This window comes from Ahaetulla prasina, chromosome 2, assembly GCF_028640845.1.
Source record: "Ahaetulla prasina isolate Xishuangbanna chromosome 2, ASM2864084v1, whole genome shotgun sequence".
NCBI lineage: Eukaryota > Metazoa > Chordata > Lepidosauria > Squamata > Colubridae > Ahaetulla > Ahaetulla prasina.
The window spans coordinates 109,664,327-109,682,653 of record NC_080540.1 but is presented as its reverse complement, the minus strand read 5'-3'; the positions used below and the strand labels follow the sequence as shown (position 1 = coordinate 109,682,653).

The 18,327-nt window shown below is 37.1% G+C and overlaps 1 protein-coding gene across 1 annotated transcript in view; it reads right to left on the bottom strand.

The window, feature by feature from the left end:
• SLIT3 (slit guidance ligand 3) overlaps positions 1–18,327 on the bottom strand; it is a 570,113-nt gene that overhangs the window by 497,883 nt on the left and 53,903 nt on the right. Inside the window, exon 4 of the mRNA XM_058174175.1 lies at positions 456–527. Coding sequence (XP_058030158.1) covers positions 456–527 — 72 coding nt within the window. The remainder of the gene's footprint in view (positions 1–455; positions 528–18,327) is intronic.

Sequence of the window (18,327 nt, the reverse complement as noted above, 5' to 3'; positions counted from 1 at the left end):
AGAAACTTCATATCCAATTTTATTAATCACAGTTTGACATACAGTAATTAATTTTAAGAATGCTTTGTTTGAGGAAAGCCAACATTTGTGAGACTTAGGAACCTATTTTGTTCCACCAAACTTTTTGAGATTAACCCCCAGTTTCACAAGTGTCTTAATATAGATTGGAAGTAGAAATTTGTGATCTCCTTGTAGCCATATTAGAGAAGAAAGGAGAAACAGAAACATATCAACAGTTTTGACTTCACAACTAATCTACAGTTTTGACTTCACAACTAATCTACAGAGTAGTAAAAAGACAAGTAAATGTTTCCCAGCAAAAGATTTTATATAATAAACTAACACACTTTTCAAAATCCACTTCAAGAAGGCATCATACCAAAACCTCATAGCCAAAATTGCTGACTTAAGAACCAAAGCACATATAGGATGCCAAAAATAAAAACTATACTTACAGTCTGGTTAGCTTTAGCGTGTTCTGAAAAAGCAATTCTGGAAGAACTTGCAGTTTATTTCTGTTCAGGCGTCTAAAGAAAGAAACTCAGTGTTAATAGAAGATCTGTGAACATTACCAGAAAGCAATGTGCATTAACACTATTGTTACAATGGATATTGCAGACAATTTGCAAGAAGTTTTCTTTCTTTTAAAGCAGATTGCTTTTTTTCAAAAAAAAATGTTAAAGAAATAGTTGATTTTTTTAAAAAAATCAAATATTTAATACTCATTGCAGTTAATTTGATACTATTCTGTTCTTCTCTCCCTGCCTCCCTCACACATACATACACGTAGTTCTTACATGCTTTATTTTCAATGAGCTGAGCTATGTATGTATATATTTCTGAGATCATGTTAAGAGTCCCATTTGGCAGGCCTTAGGCAGCAGGGCTTTTCTGTGGTGGCACCCTCATTATGGAATCATCTTCCCCAGAGGTGAAATTGACCTCATAACCTCTGAGCTTCCAATGATTCCTTAAGACCTTGTTGTGTTGGCAAGCCGAAGACTCCAAAGGGATAAACGAACTTGTGAGGTAACTCCATTATTATTAACATCCCATGTTCCTTATTTGTTTAGCTTGTTATAGTTTTAATGCTTTTTATAATTAATAACAATATTATTAATTATATTAATGCTTTTTAATTTTATAATTAAAACAATAATGGTTTTATGCATTTATTTATTTTTTGCTTTGTTGTATGCTGCCCAGAATTGGTTTTGGTATAATGGACAGCCATATAAATTAGACAAATAAATAAAAATAAATAATGATGGTTTATTATGTCATAGGAATCCATCAGGGAAATTATTCTAGAAAACTGAATTACATTGTAACACTCCCAGTAGAAATTTCAAATTCTACTTTTGTGGACAACCAACAATGCACTTTAAATTATCAGCAGAGGTCCAATCTCCCAAGTGAAAACATCAATGGAATAAATGGCTGGTTCTGATTTCCCTTCTTATAAATGTTTTTAGAAGCATTCATCTACTTTTGATTAGGAGAAATGTTGAGATCAGCCCTATATTAGCTGTAGTGGTAAGCTGCTTTGAATAGTGTTGCACAATATTATACACTGGCTTCTTCATTAAGTTTCAATGAAGTTTCAATATAAAACTTAACTTACTCTATTACCATCTACAAGGAAACCAGGGAATTATAAGTGTGGTTTTTGCCTTGCCCTCCTCTCCAATGTGACAATATCACAGGAGCAGAATCTTGCAAACTTAATGCTGCCCTAAAATATGGCAAGATAAATTCCAAAGCCAGTTCTTGATATTTTTTTGGGTGACGGAGTCAGCATATGGCAACAAAAAAACAATGATTCTTATTCAAGCCTATAGAATTCTCAGACACAAGGAAAAGAATTCAAGGTTATAAGAACAGAACTTTAATTGTTTGTCTATGGTGAATGCATGGGTGACACCATGTTCATTTTTCTGAAAATAACTAGAACATTGTTCTAAGGATGTTCTAAGGATGAAATAAATCTGAAGTACTTTTGCTCATTGTTATTCTTGGATATTCAAATCTCATTGCAGTCTTATATGCATTGTCATGTAAATGGGGCTACATCTGAAAACCCCAGAAACATACTACTACAGTAGTATGTCAGATTGCTGACAAATTTTTCAACTAAGGGAAAAGTCTCAGATCAGCAGTCTGTCAGCTGTGATAGCTGATAACTGTTTTCAAAGTGCAAAGAGGTGTGAGGTTGAATGTAGCATCTGTCTGCAATTATTTAAACCAGCCTTTTCTACGGATCATGCAACTTCTCTTAGCAACAGCTGTACAATCCCAAGAAAAATGTGGATAAGGAATCACTACGTTCATAGCCCACATGTGATGAAACACCTTTTTGCTCTATTTATTATCCTCTTTAAAGTCCAAAGTAGAATGGATCCTGATTGCAGTTCTCATCTGAACTTCATCATCTTTTAAAAAGCTCCTGTGCTCCCCTTATGTATGTGCACCATTGGTTTCACAACATGACCTGTAGCAACATACAAAAATGATTTTTGCTCTTGCATGCATAGTGTACTCAGCCGCAAAACATTTAACTTTCTTTCTGCTGTCAGCTTAAAAGATTCATTTCCCAAAAAAGTCTTTAACTCTACTATTGGATACTCTGATTTATTGACCGCTGATTTGGGTTGGTAACTTGCTGCTACTGCTTTTGCATTATTCTTTTTAGAAAAACATGAAAGCAAATATCCTTTTATTGTGCATTGCTTTAAAAGCAACATTCTTCTTTGAAACTAAATAATGGGGATAAAACAAATCTAAAACGAATAAAAAATTCTTTTTAAGAAAAAATAGAAAACCCTTTCAGTTTAGATTCTGTTCCAAATGAATCACTTCACCACTTCGGCTAGCCCGCATGCCAGCCCATCAAGCCCTTGCCACCTCAGAAACAAAAAGTTGCAACTTTGCTAAAGGAATAGAATTACCCAGTGGCTAAAAAGAGTTATTAGATCCAGGAGTGGCTTTTGGTGGTCTGTTCTTAGCTGGAAATGAGCCTCCCGAGCATCCCCAAGAGTGTCATGTCCTGCCAGAGCTCATGAACTTTGTGGTTTGCATGTTTCCTCTACAAAAAGAAGAAACAGAAAAAAGTACCAGTCTCAACTTTTTAACCATAATTATCTGTTAGTAGCGTGGGACAGTTGTTTCTGCTTTCTAATCCTATTTTATCAGTTTGCATGAGATGCTGGAGCAGAAAACATTTGACAGATTTAAAATATATGCTTCTTCAAGATATTCGTCAAAATGTATTTTGATACATTCGGAATAGCATGCACCTCTTTTTATTTTTATTTTTATAGAAGGTACAAGCTCACATTTTGTATGCAGGTGGAGTTATTTTTTTCTACCATGGAAATCAGTTCAGAAGGCAGAGAAAATTACCAAACCACCCTCTATTAGAGACAGCAAAAAGAATCAGTAGTTTTCAAACATGGGTCCCAATTATCACCTCTAGCATCCCTTATTGCTGCCTCTGCTGATGGTGCTACAAAATATATTTATTTGCTTGATTATACCATGCCTTTTTTCCCAAGAGTTTGATAAAGCTCATATAGGGATTTTCTTTCACCTTATCAAGCAAGAACAATTCTGTGAGGTAAACTGAATTGAGAAAGAATGACTAGGCCCAAAGCAGCCCATGAGTTTCCATGGCTAGAGTGGATTTGAATCTGGATCACCTCATTGTAAGTCCAACCTTTGCCAGCTAAACCTCGCTGGCTACAGCCCCAGAAACTACAGGAAGGCTGTAGGTCTCTGCACCCCTACCTTCATATACAAAGAGCCTTCTTTGTCTTTGCCCATTAAAACTTTAAAAGTTTAAGGTAAACGTGTTCCATTCAGAATAGGAAAGAATGAACTGGCAACAGAGAAGGATTCTCTTGAGCTCCTAAACGATTGATTATGCATTCATCAGGAGCAGAGGGGGAGACGGGACAACAAATTGGTTTTTGAAGCAAGTGCCAGATGAGGTCACTCATCTCTAACTAGGTTTTTTTCCCAGTCCTGTAAGACAACACTTAAAACACTGACACACACACAAATATGTTTGATTAACCCATACCAAGTACTGTAGATAAATGTTTCCAATTTTGAAATACCTTGCCCTATTTATAGATATTTATATCTATCCACAAAATATGCATAGATTTGATTTTACGGTCATATGATAATGATCTGTTTGTCCAAAGACTTTCCATCACACTCCTTGGAGCTGTAGCAGAATTATAGTATTGTAGTCTGGAATGATCAGTGTTCTGGCTTCTTTGGTATGTTACTAAATCACCAGATTCTCCTTTTGATGTCTTTTTCTAATTGTTATTTAAATTTCTTTAAAAATAGCAATCTACTAATTTATTGGTATAATTTAAGATTTATTAATTATTAATAGTTTAAGATTAAGTTGTTATAAATATAAAACTATTCAGTACAAATTCCTAAAAAATTCTTATTACTGATCTGAGTTTTATGTAAAACAGGATTGTATTAGATGAAATAGCAAAATTACACCTTTCTTACATCATCCTAAGTTTTTCCCTGCCTCAATGATTTCAAAATATACTTTTTGTATTGGACAATTCATGTAGGATAGCATATTGGAACTGCAGCCTTTCTGTCATATGTTCCAAGAAAGCAAGTTAAATTAACATCTCAGGACAAACTTTGGCACCGGAGTGTGACTAACGGAGGGTGGGCTAATGTTTACATTAATGTGTTTAAAAGTAACAAAACAAAAACAGAATACCTTGTTCTTTAGCTTCCAATCCATCTGCTTTTCAACAGAGGCATGGAATGTAGTATTTGAGCTATGAAAGCTATGAAAGACAGCAGTGCTTTCTTTAGAAATGAAATAAATGTAACCATTAGGAACATCTGGGTGTAACTTTATTATTGTTTAGAGGGTTTGAAAAGTGACAAGAAATAGCCCATAGCTGCATGTTGTTTATACATAACCTAATGGTTAATTATAAAATTCATTTAATTAATTATGAAATCCATTATCTCAATATCTACAGGGTTCTTTGAAAAGCAAACTAATAACTGTCAAGATATATTAATATGTGAAAACGAACATCAAACTCCAAGTGGTTTATACTTTAACAAGCTATTTTATATAATCTCTACTCGTTTCCCAGAGAAACTGTTGGAGTCCAATTAATGTTTATACAGAAAACCAATATGCCAGCCCTGACAAAGTTAATTTGTTAAAATTGAAATTGTTTAAAATAGTACTAAGACTTTTAAAAGAATATTTACTGAGACAATTTGGAGCAATGAAAAATGAACATGGAGAGAGAACAGATGCTGTACATAAACATATGTGGAACTGTGAAGCAGGATCACAGTCTACAGGGGAAGGTATATCCCAAGATTAAAATAAAAATATTGGGAGTAACTATTTGTCCTCTTCCTCAATGACTGGAATGAAATAGAGTTAGGGATTGAGATGAAGCTGCACATTGATTTATTTTTCCTTTTCTTCTTGGTAGCTATGGAAGTTTGTCTTGATCTCTACATTTCTAGCAAGAAGTAGATGTGGCACTGGATTCTTTTTAATATGTAAATTTCAGAGGCAAACTGAGAACTAACTCACACATTTATGGAAAAGGATAAAATTCACCATTTTAAAAACTATTTTCTATCTTGACGCAAATTTATTTCTACTTTTATTTCTGTTATTATCCGGGCTGCAGATAGTTGTCCAACCACCCTATTTAAATGGCTCATTCTTTGATGGGAGCATGACCTGCAGGATCCTCTGCATAGGCACTATGAGGAATATTTTAGTTGTTTGATGCATAAACTCACTTGAGGATGGACTTCAACTGGGCAAGTGCTGTCAACATGCCTAGACACAATGTTGCCAGTTTAACTGGGATGGGTTTGAAACTGTAACTCAGAGGTTCCCAAACTTTTTCAGCCTACCGTTCCCTTGGTGCTACAAACTCATCCTCAGTGCCCACCACCCTCACCCGCTCTAAATAGCATTGTTCGGAATAGCGGTTTGCACGACTCACTAAGGAAGATAGTAACAGTAAAATTTAAAACTGTAACAATTAATTGCACATTTATTCAAAATCCAATTTAAAAATCTTTTGTTAATTCAACAAAATTGTTGAACATGATCCAGTGATACCAAGTTTTCAAAGTCTGATAGTCATTTATCAAAGACCTTAATAACTACTAACTTAGTAAACTCAGTAAAATTTAATAACTACTTCACTGTTCAGTAAATTCTTAATGTGATGGATGGGCTTGATGAAGTGATACCAGTTTTCCAACGTCTGGTTTTAAGTCACTTAGCAGGAGTCTTAAATCACCACATTCAGTAATCTGGAGTCGATTTCTTTGCTTAGAGAGAAGTTGGATGACCACACTGAAACCATGTTCCACCAAATATGATGTTGGAGATGCAACAAGGAGCTTCTTAACCACTGTCCATCATGCAGGATAGTGATCAGAAATTTCCTTCTGTAACCAAAACTCTTGGTACGATTTCTTAAACTTTGGCTCAATGTCATTTTGCAGGTCTATTAGTTGTTCCTCCACTAACCCATCTTCCTCAGTATCTGAAAATAGATTTATCACCCAATCTGGAATTTCCTCACCCGCTCTAAATAGCAAAAAAAGATCCTGATATCGTTCAGACATATCTTTATGCAGCATGTCCAAATGGTCACAAAAAACTTGCAGATCACCACCTTGAATCTCACCTTTCTCTTCTAGCTCAGACAAGCTTGAAAATTGGTATAGCTCACGACAGCCTACACGACAGCTCACAACAGACTTGCGCTTGAATAGAGTTAATTTTGAAATAAATGTAGAGATGACAGATTTGGCCTTAATAAGATTGACCTCATTTCCTTGCAACTGCAAATTCACTTCATTGAACTTTGCAAACAGTTCTGATAAATAAGCAATGTCATGCTTGATCTCTTTGAGTTCATCACTGAGCAAAGCATTCTTGTCTTCAAAAAAAACTCCACAACAGTGTCAAAAAGATTGTAAAAGCATCTCACACACTTGCCTTTGGATAGCCATTGATCTTTGTATGAAGCAACAAATGATCAAAATCTTCATCATTCTCAACACAGAGCTCTCAGAATAGTCGCTCATTGAGAGCATTTACTTTAATTTTGTTCACTGCAGTAATGACTGTGTGTAAGTAATCACTGAGGTTTTTTGCAATCAGATGTTGGCAATGAATGACATGGTGAATGGTAAAGACATTTGGCACTGCTTTTTTCAAGTAAGCAACACACCCATGGTAGCAACCAGTCATTGATGGTGCTCCATCAGTTGCACAAACAAGTATGTTGGTAAGTAGAATTTCCTTGTCTTTGAAAAACTGCTCAACAACATGAAATATTGACTCCCCTGTATCTGTTTTTAGTTGCCTCGCAAATAAAAACTGCTGAGTCAAACTTTCATCTTTAATAAAGCGCACATAAGCAAGAAGCAAAGATTCATTGCCTGGCAAAGTTGATTAATCCAGCTGTAATGCAAAGTCTGTTGTCCATAGTATGCTGCACAATACATCTTCCGCCATTTCATCTATGCATCTTTGCACTGAATTGCTGAGAGAAATTGTCTTAATTATATCATGTGGTGACTTACACAAAACAGTACTTAGAACCTCACTAATGGCTGGTAGGATGAGTTCTTCACCAATAGTATGTGGCTTTCCAGACTTAGCAATCAACAATGAAATGTTGTATGATGCACGCAAACCATCAGCGTTTTGTTGGGAAGCATTGTAAAACATGTGTGACAGTGTTGGGCACTTTTGAAATTTGTCACGAAGTGATTGAAAAAAAGTTAGATTCTTGTCTGCCTTGTCAGGATGGGCCTTCTTCAAATGTTCATTCAGTCTGCAAAGTTTCATTGCCTCATTAGAAAATACTTTTTCACATAGTAGGCACTGTGGCAGCTGCTGGTTTGATGGTGCTGGAATAAATCCATAATTCAGATATTCCACACTATATTGTCTACATTTCTTCTTTGATTTTTCTGCTTCTGCCATTTCTGCTCTGAAAATCAGAATACTTACAATATGTGTGTGTTCACATCTGATTTGAAAAGTGTTATAGTTTTGAGGAGGGGGGGAGGAGAGTAGTAGAAACTTGCTTTTTTAATTTAAAAAAAGGCAAAAGTTTGCCGAGCCAGGCAAAAGAGAGCAGCACACACGAGGCTTATCATGGCTGCCAGCATACGGTACACGCAGGCGCAGGAGGTGATGGAGCGCGTCGGGCCGGAACTGGAACTGCTCAGCTGGCTGGCGGCCAACAAATCACCAAGGAAAATTGCACCCTGCGAGGGGCCCACCCCTAGCACTCCACTGCCACCCCCCCATGCCTCTTAGCGCCCCCCTAAGTCATTCCACTGCCCCCCAGGGGGCGGTACCGCCCTCTTTGGAAACCACTGCTGTAAACTTCAGGGAAATGGACAGAGTATTCCAGACTACAAATCCAACCAATTGCTTAATCGATCCATGGTCTTCCTGCTTGTAAAAGTCACCAGGTGATACGCAGCTGTAAAAGTCGCCTAGGTGATATGCATATCCATGTGTTGATATAAGTTTCCTTGAGGAACAAGACACATTCTGCTGATCTTAAAGGAGAAAGTGGTATAACTTCTCCTTTATAAACAAGTGCTGGATCCAACAGTGCTGGACCCAATTTTCATCCAGTATCCAACCTTTCATTTTTAGGAAAGTTTGTTGAGAAAGTTATCAAGTTGCAGCTCAGAAAACCCCTGGAGAAAAAGGACTCGTTTCAATCAGGCTTCAGACTAGGGCATAGAACTGAGACAGCAGTGATCGTACTTGTTCATGACTTCTGGTGGAGGCAGGATAAAGATGATGACTCTACACTAATTCTCCTTGATCTCTTAGTAGCTTTCAAGTCTTCTGTCTCTGCAGGTGGATCAGTTGGTGGATTTTGTTTGGATGGGAAGGATTTGAAACTGAGATCCCCTGTTGACCGTATTTTTAAAAAGTCAGCAAACTTTGCTTTTTCCACAGGCATTGAATTAGGATTGGGAGTGAGCCTCATACAGAGTTCTATGTATTAGTCTGAATGTTTTTTCATCTGGACATACATTGTTCTTTTCCTTGTTTTTCTGATTATAGTTTTTTACATCAGTCAGGCTGTTTATGGAATTAGGCAGCTTGTTAAATTTGAAAAATAAATGGCAAATAAATAAACTGTCTGTTATTCATATTAATCTTATGCCTATATATTCATGGTTTCTATATCAAAGCTAGATTTATCTTATAGGAATTAGTATTTCTAGGACATCAAACTTTTTAAATGCTGCTTATCAAACATAACACCAAAGTTCACCAAACTAACAAACCAGGGCCAATTAAATCAGAAACTAATTGACCACTAACTACAATTTTCATTTTCCAGGTGCCATATATTTAAGCCCACACTAGAATTACTAAATAGCTAACTAAATAACAAATAATAAACTAAATAAAATTATTTGTAGCTAGCAGTTATATAGTAAGTCTAAATATTTTGGGGTCATAAAGGGATGGAGGGGGCTGTCTGGCCTTTTTCTTTGTATCTCCCCCCAAAAAATTCAGCTAGAACAAAGGGCTATGTCCCTGTAATAGGAATAAGAACTTTAAAAAAGAAGTGTGGGGTGAGTCACGACAAGAAGAGAAAAAAATATATACCCCACCTCCTACTAGTCAGGCTTCCTGGCTATGGATTGTTTTTCTTGTGGTGGATTTACATAATATCCTATACCAAAAATAAACACCTTATGGATTAGCAATAATATGTAGACCAGGTTAAAAAAATACTAGCTATTTTGAAGATTAATGTAGCTACACCAGGAGAAAAGTTCTAATATAATATTTTTTATTTGCCTGCAGAAGTTGTGAATGCTCCAACACTGGAAGTTTTTAAGAAGATGTGGGATAACCGTTTGTCTGAAGTGGTGTAGGATTTCCTGCCTAAGCAGGGGTTGGACTAGAAGACCTCCAAGATCCCTTCCAGTCCTGTTATTCTATTCTATATCTTCATCTTGGAAATAACTTCCAAATTTACCCTACTGCTTTCATCATAATCTTATACTATATCTGAGGTACAGATATTTTGTTTTACGGTTTTAGTTTATTTGATTGCTGGCTGCATTTTATGTATGTGCTAAAGGGAGAATGGCTTGTTTTACGCAGCTCAATGCCAGAAATGTCACAAGTGGTCTAAATCTATGAAACAGCTAAAATTTGAGGATTATCTTTCCTTTGAATATTATTAAGTAGCCAAACAGCAAAAACATTTAATGAAACCTTGTATCATCCTGATTTCAGTTTATCAAATTACTCGTTTTACATCTTTCTTCCATTCTATACGTCAGAAATTATATGAGTATGTAAAGCCACAAAATGTAGAACTTATTCAGTGGAAACATGATTCACCTCATGTGCAAAACTAGCTTATTACCAGTTGTAAGTGCAAAATGAGAGTTTTATACAAAACATGACTGCTTTCATCTTTTTGCTACTTTTTGCTACTAATCCCCCTTTGCAAGTCACAGTCCTTGCTTATTTCTAAAACATTATCCATTTTTAGTATAAAATCTGAAGCTTGTTCATTTTAGTTCATTTCCTTTCATTTTAAAATAATGTTTAAACAGATTCAGATAAATAGACTGAGACGACTGGGTTTTCACTTTCAACTACATAACAAATAGAACAATAATAAATTGACCTATCTATCAATTATACAGAATTATTTTTGCAAGCTGCTTTGTTAACAATTCTATAAAAATTCTTCTGTATTTCATTCAACCACTCCTTTGCACTTCTTTGCACTCCTAAAAAAACAATGACAAAATTCCAAATAGTGTCTATATGAACTATAACTTGGAAGCTGACTTAATAAGGTAGAAATGTGTGGGTTACACAGCATTACTATCAGATGGAATCTTAACTGGCTAATCAACTGCACTTCATATGTAGTTTTTAACGGAACTGCGTCTACCTGGAGGGAAGTATCCTAAGGCTCTTTTTAGGCCCAGTGCGCTCCTCAATATCTTCATCAATGATAGATTTATTGATATAGAAGATAGATTCAAGATATAGAAAGCTCTCAACAGACTAGAACTCTGGGCCCTATCTAACAAAATGCAATTCAATGGTGAAAAAAGTAAGGTTGTACATTTTGGCAAGAAAAACCAAATGCACAGGTACCGAATACATGCTACTTGAATCAGTAATAGTAATTTTGAGATGGGCTAGCACTGTGCTGCAGAAGTAAAAAAAAAAAAGCCAACACAATCCTAGGCTGCATTAACAGAGGGATAGAATCAACATCACATGAAGTGTTAGTAACACTTTATAAGCCCTTGGTAAGACCACACTTGGGATACTGCATCCAGTTTTGGTCATCATGATATAAAAAAGATGTTGAGATTCTAGAAAAAATACAGAGAAGAGCAATAAAGATGATTAGGAGACTAGAGGCTAAAACATGTGTAAGGTGTTGCAGGAATTGGTTATGTCTAGTTTAATGAAAAGAAGGACTAGAGATGACATGATAGCAGTGTTCCAATATCTAAGGAGCTGCTACAAATAAGAGGGCAGCAAAGCACCTGAAGGCAGGACAAGAAGCAATGGATGGAAACTAATCAAGGAGAAAACCAATCCAGAACTGAGAAGAAATTTCCTAACAGTGAGAACAATTAATCAGTGGAATGACTTGTCTACAGAGGTTGTGGGTGTTCCAACACTGGAGGTTTTTAAGAAGAAATTGGACAACCATTTGCCTAAAATGTTATAGGGTTTCCTTCTTGAACAGGGTGTTGAACTAAAAGACCTCCTGGTCCCTTCCAAATCTGTTATTCTGTTAGGTCAGACAAATTGATTTGAGCCAAAAAGTAAAGTAAAACAAGAACAATGTTCTCTTCTGATATCCAGGCAAAGATCAGCTTGTCCAAAGCAAAAATTTCATGCCAGACTGGTATAGAAACCACAAACTTTTGTTCTTCATCGTTTTCTCTTCTTTTTCTTCTCATTTATGATAACTCTCTCTCTCTCTCTCTCTCTCTCTCTCTCTCACACACACACACACACCACACACACCCTTCAAAGTAGTCCAGCCAAGAAACAAATAATGCAAGGATTACTGGAAGCCCCTTTATGGTTTACGGGTATAAAAACATAAAAACATAAAGCCTGCCCGTTTCTTTCCACCCTCTCTTTATTATGCTACAGAGTTGTTTTGAGTCTCTTTATTATTATTATTCTTGTCCAGGTCTGAAATGTGGTGCAACCTTACTTTTAATTGCTATTAGTTCTTGTATGTATTTGCCAACTTTATCCCTTTTCTTCTCTACATGCTTCAATATTATCTGAACAATTTAAATTATGGCCTCCGTTTGTACACAAAACAGATTTTGAAACCACATGTTGATCATCTCCATTTTGAAAAGGTTGCTTTTTATAAACCAGATAACAAGAAAATGATGGCATTTGAGACAAGAAAGGCCAGTGAAGGTGGTACACAAACACACTTCTTCTTTATGCAAAGCCTAACTTGATGCAAGGGTGTAATATCCAGAGAAACATGGTCTAGAAACACTGCAGACAGTGTTTTCTGACAATGCAGCTCATAACTGGGGTGAACAGGTATATCTGCATTCCATCCTACCCTTACCTGCTTAGCTACATTAATAGCTATAGAGTCTAAACAGTATTGGAAGAATAGATGACTGTCAAAGGACCTAATGTTCAGAATTAACAAAAATCAGCAAGTAGTTAAACCAGAATAGGCTCATTATGATGAAATTTGTCTACTTTGTACATATATATTTTAGATATTAAGTGTTGGGAGGATGACGGAATGCACATTTTCACCTAGTAAGCAGATTAAGAAGTTCTCTTTTGTAATGTGAAGGATTTGTTATTGTAGAGTCTAGATTAAGTTGTGGACATGTAGAAAGTCCATAAATGTCTCAGACATGACCAATTCAGTCACTATAAAAGAAAGAAGAGAAGGAGCAGAATCAATCTTGAAAAATTGTTATTATAGCCAATCTATATAAATGTAGACCATAGAGTTGTTTCTGGATATGGTGTCTCTCAGAGAGCCGAACTGAATCCAGTATTCTTTAAAGTTAACATGAAAATCTGTTAGAAAGTCAGGGGTTATGTTCTGAAAACTGGCTTCTTTTTTTTTACAAGAACAAGAAAGAGCAACTATGATTTATGCACGGTCACTTATGCCCTCGTTACCTCCCGCCTGGACTACTGCAATGCTCTCTAAATGGGACTCCCCTTGAAGAGCACCAGGAGGCTTCAACTGGTCCAGAATGCGGCTGCGTGGGGGATAGAGGGAGCGTCCCGTAGCTCCCATATAACACCTCTCCTGCGCAAGCTGCACTGGTTACCGGTGGTCTTCCGGGTGCAATTCAAGATGTTGGTTATCACCTTTAAAGCGCTCCATGGCTTGGGACCGGGATATTTATGGGACCGCCTACTGCCACAAACAGCCTCTCATCGACCTGTGCACTCTCACAGGTGCTGTCAGCCAAACAATGTCGGCTGGCGGCCCCCAGGGGGAGGGCTTTCTTTGTGGGGGCTCCTGCCCTGTGGAATGAGCTACCTTTGGGGCTACGCCAATTCCCTGACCTCCGGACCTTTAAGCACGAGCTCAAGACTTTCTTATTTCATCGGGTAGGGCTGGCCTAATTGCCATTTTAACATGGGTGGTTTTATAAGGGTTTATTTAATAATCTCATTTTGGAGTTTTAAAATTTATTGGCCTATTTGAATTAGATTTTTAAAATTGTTTTTAATGTATGTGATGTGTTTATTTTACCTTGGCTGTAAACCGCCCTGAGTCTTCGGAGAAGGGCGGTATAGAAATATGAAAAATAAATAAATAAATAAATAAATAAATTTAATCTAAGGGCACAGATACTATCTGAGGTTATAGTACACTTGAGGAAAAGGGAATATCTATGCCAACGTTAGTTACAACTGTAGTCGCACATTTATTTTTGTTAATACAATGCTGTCTTAAAAACTGAAGACCATCTCTACCTTATATCCTTTCCATTCCATGGAAGGAAAATAACTATCAACTCTGGAAAACTATATGTAAATATGAGATTTGTACAATTATTATTACTTAAATTAATATGCTGCTCAACTCCCAGTGACTCAGAACTAAGAAGGTTTTTCCTCCTATGGTTGGATTATTGAGAGGCTCAGGGAGATGAGCACCAAAAATAAGATCTTTTGTCATTCTGGTTGTATCTGGTTGTATCTTTGAGACTGTGACTTCTGAGGAAGTGGATAGTGTTTTCTGTTGGGTCAGCTGTAACACTACCATCTGGTAATGTCTCATGTTGCTTGGGGTCTCTGTGATATAAAGTTGGATTCCTACAGTAATCAATGCTTCTTTGAATGAGGTATCTGTGCCTCTTTTGCTCAAGGTCTTTCTATCTCATTGTTGTGGATAATTGTTGTGGATAATTTTAGACCTGTCTATAACTTACCCTTTTTAGGAAATGGTTGTGGGAAAAGAGGTAGACTTGAAGCTCCAAAGGGAAGTATACAAACTTAGGTCTGGCCCTGAGAAGTGGGTGGGAGAAAAAGATCAGTTACTCAGTTCTAGGAGAGTAGAAAGCCTGATAGATTCAAAATAGCCTCGATTCAACTTTCTGGGTCATCAAAAAATCATTGAAAGATTTGAACAGGATCTGCCTTCCTTCCTTCCTTCCTTCCTTCCTTCCTTCCTTCCTTCCTTCCTTCCTTCCTTCCTTCCTTCCTTCCTTCTTTCTTTCTTTCCTTCTGGTGTGACTCTAGCTCCCGAACCTGGCCCCATGCCCGAAAGTGACTCCGAGATTGAGGGGGAAGGGCCGGTAAGGCTTACCTTGGGAGCACTGATTCCTTTGGCCCGGCTCCAGGAGCCAGAACCAGACCAGTCAGAGGATGTAATGAGGCCGTCATCCCCTGATTCTTCCCTTCCCCAAGCTACGCCTTCAGACCCAGCTGATAATAATAATAATCAAGCTTGGATTGACCAGCGCTTCAGAAGATTAGAGAGGCAGCAGCATCAAAGGGAAGAGTATATATAATACCACAGAATATATAAGGAGCTATGGGACTGCTCTCATTCCACGGGAAGCAAAAATTAGCTGAACTGTTTCAAAGAGAGCTGAAAGTCTTATTCTGTGAGTCATTTGTTTGAATTTTGGCAGGCAGCTGTGATTTCTCTGCCAGGACTGATAAGAGCCATGAATCCACTGGCTGAAGGCCAGCTTGTTGCTCCGAAGTGGGGAAGGAGACAGAACACCTTCTTTCTTTCTTTCTTTCTTTCTTTCTTTCTTTCTTTCTTTCTTTCTTTCTTTTTCTTTCTTTCTTTCTTTAGCTACCTTTCTTACAATTGCAAATGTCTTAAGACTCTGCTGATATAAGCAGTAAAATAGCACTCCTGAAGTCCCCAGTCTCTGATCCTTGATCTGGCCTATCTCAGCTTGAGGAAACAAATTATTTGGACCCTTGTCAGTCAGGTTGCAGGCCAGGATATAGCATGGAAACTGTGTTGGTCATGTTTGTGGATGACCCACAGGGAGTCCAGAATGGGGGGGAAGTGCACTGGTCCTCTTTGACCTTTTGCTTTTGACCATCAGCTTTTGATTCCTTTCTGAGGGACTGGAGTACATGGCATTGTTTTGCAGGGGTTTTCATTTTTCCAATCAGTGATGTGAAGAAGGAATTATCTCTGTGTAGAGACGAGTGCTTTTGTTATGTGGAATACCTCAAGGCACTCTTTTCTTGTCTTCCTACCTGTTTTTAATACTCTATTTACATGACTACTAGGACATGTCATTTGTCGGTCCTGGGTTGATTGTTATTAATATGCTAAAGATACTCAGTTATGCATCTTGGCCCTGTGATCAACAGTGAGTGATAGGGTGCAAAACTAATGCCTGGGCACTATTAGGTTCAGATGAGAAAGAAGAGATTTAGACTGAATCCTTTCAAAATACATCAAGTCTGAATTTGCAGACCTAACAATTCCAGAAAATTTCCATCTTTGATTCTGGTCAGCGCTGTATTTCTTCATTCCAGAGGTAGTTCCAGATATCTTCCTAAATTCACAGCCCCTTTTATGGCTGCTGTGGCTAGAAAAAAGTGTCTGGATAGTTATATCTTGTGCACTAATTGTGTAACCCAAACCTCTATTTCTCCCTTACACAGGATATTCAGGCAGCTCCACTTCTACTTGGCTTTAGGAAAGGAACTATGACCCACTAGCAAAGGAGGGGATGCTTTGATTAGTAATAGATTTGCAAGTGCACAAATGCTAGTTTCATTTTATGATTCTGATTAGTACTTTTATGTATTTTTCATCTTTCTCTTTTTTATTGATTTTTTTTATTTTCTGGTTAGATTATTGCTGTTCAGAAGCTTTACTGTAAAATGGAATGGAATAAGCAGAATTAAAATAAATAAAATAAATAAAAGTGATATATTTTGGGTAGAATAAAATTTATTTAAAACTAATTTTGTTATATACATGATGTACAATGACAATAAAGGCATTATTGTTATTATTATTGTTATTCAGATATTAATTTACTTGCTTTTTTAATTAGTTTTTTAAATATATACATCCCCTTTATTTTTTTCATAATAGGAAAAAAGGTTTATTTTACTATGGAGAAACATTATTAAATTGTTTGCATGGTCACTCATGTAACGTCTCCATACACAGAGACATTAATTTGCATCTAAATAGAAATGGCTTCATTTGTCATGACATTCCACATTTTCATTCCAAATGAATCAGGTCTCTTGGGTATGACAACTAGCCCATGTGCACAGCTTGTACCCTTTCTCATTGCACAAGAACTGTTAGGCACAAGAGAGACTGGCTTATCAGTCGTGATAGCTGCTGTCTGTCTGACAGAAACAGTCCTATCTTTACTCTATCATCTGCTGTCAGATCAGCCTGTGTGTAGTTCCCAAGACCACACTCGCAATCCTTCACAAACTGCTGATGAGCAGGCTTAAAACAAAATGCTTTCACGAAATCTGTATCTGTCAACTTTGTTCCTCTTTGTTACTCCCCTCCTTCTGCGGCTGCACGTTTCCTGTTTATGGGCTCTGGAAGCCTCCAGTAAAACAGATTAGGTGTAATCTTCTTTCTAGCAGTGACTTTGCTTTGTCTCAAGGCCAATTATAGCTGACCTAGCAAGAAACTTTACTTGGCATCTCCAATCTCTCCATTTCCAAATACCCATTTGTTGGGATTCTTTTTTCCACTTTCCATAAACACATCAGTGCCCTAGCAACCCCAGTTTGACGTGAAACCAGCCTCTTTAGCATTTCTTTCTCCAACTGTTGACAATCCAGCCAGTCTTGTGTAATCATTGCCTGACTTTTCAGACCCTCCTCTGCTCTATTTCAATATGTGATTGGCTGACTATTTACTAGCTATGGTTTATACTGTCCCATGTAATCACGTGCCTTATTCTTCTGTCTTACAACCTAATTTTATCCTATATGAACAAAATTAGCCCTTCACTAAAATTTGTTTCTCAATTGTCTTCATAGCAATCATTTCAGTCGTTTGATTCTTTGGCATTTCTGTCTTTCGCCAGATAAACTGTTTTATTTACAAAGAACATGTAGGCATAGTCACAGGATACATTTCTCCTTGATCAGAATACAGAATAGTTTTCAAGCTTTTGTAGCAGAAATGCTCTCTCCCCAAATCTTTTTCTTCCCCATAGTTTCTTTCCCTCAACTCCACCAATGTTGTCCTCCCGTTACATCTAGCAGCCAGAAAGCAGCCACATAATTTTTCCCCACTCTAAATTCCTCAAGCTACTGTTGTCATTGAAATCTGGCTTTACCCCTCTGAGAGAGCCATTATTATCAGTCTCTGCCTCAGGGGACTTTTGCTGTCTCCATGAATTCTGAAAGCTCTGGCAATAGTATTGGCCTCCTTTTCAAATTCTGAAAAGTTTCAGCATCTATTACATTCCATTTATTCTTCTCTTCCTTCACTGCTTGATATGCTTTCTGCCTTCCTTCCTGATTATTGTTAATGATCTTTTCTCCACATATACTTTACTTTGGGTACTGTCTGATCTTGTCTTCAGTGAGAAGACAGTGAGATACACTCTCTCCCAGTAAAGCTGTAGAAATTTCAGAACTCTAGGGAATACTCTCAAAGGACTTAACAATTGTCCGAAATCTCAATAATCTAGCATGCCACATGTATATTACAATCTATTAGACACATATGATCCTTAAAAAAGAAGAGGATGCAAACA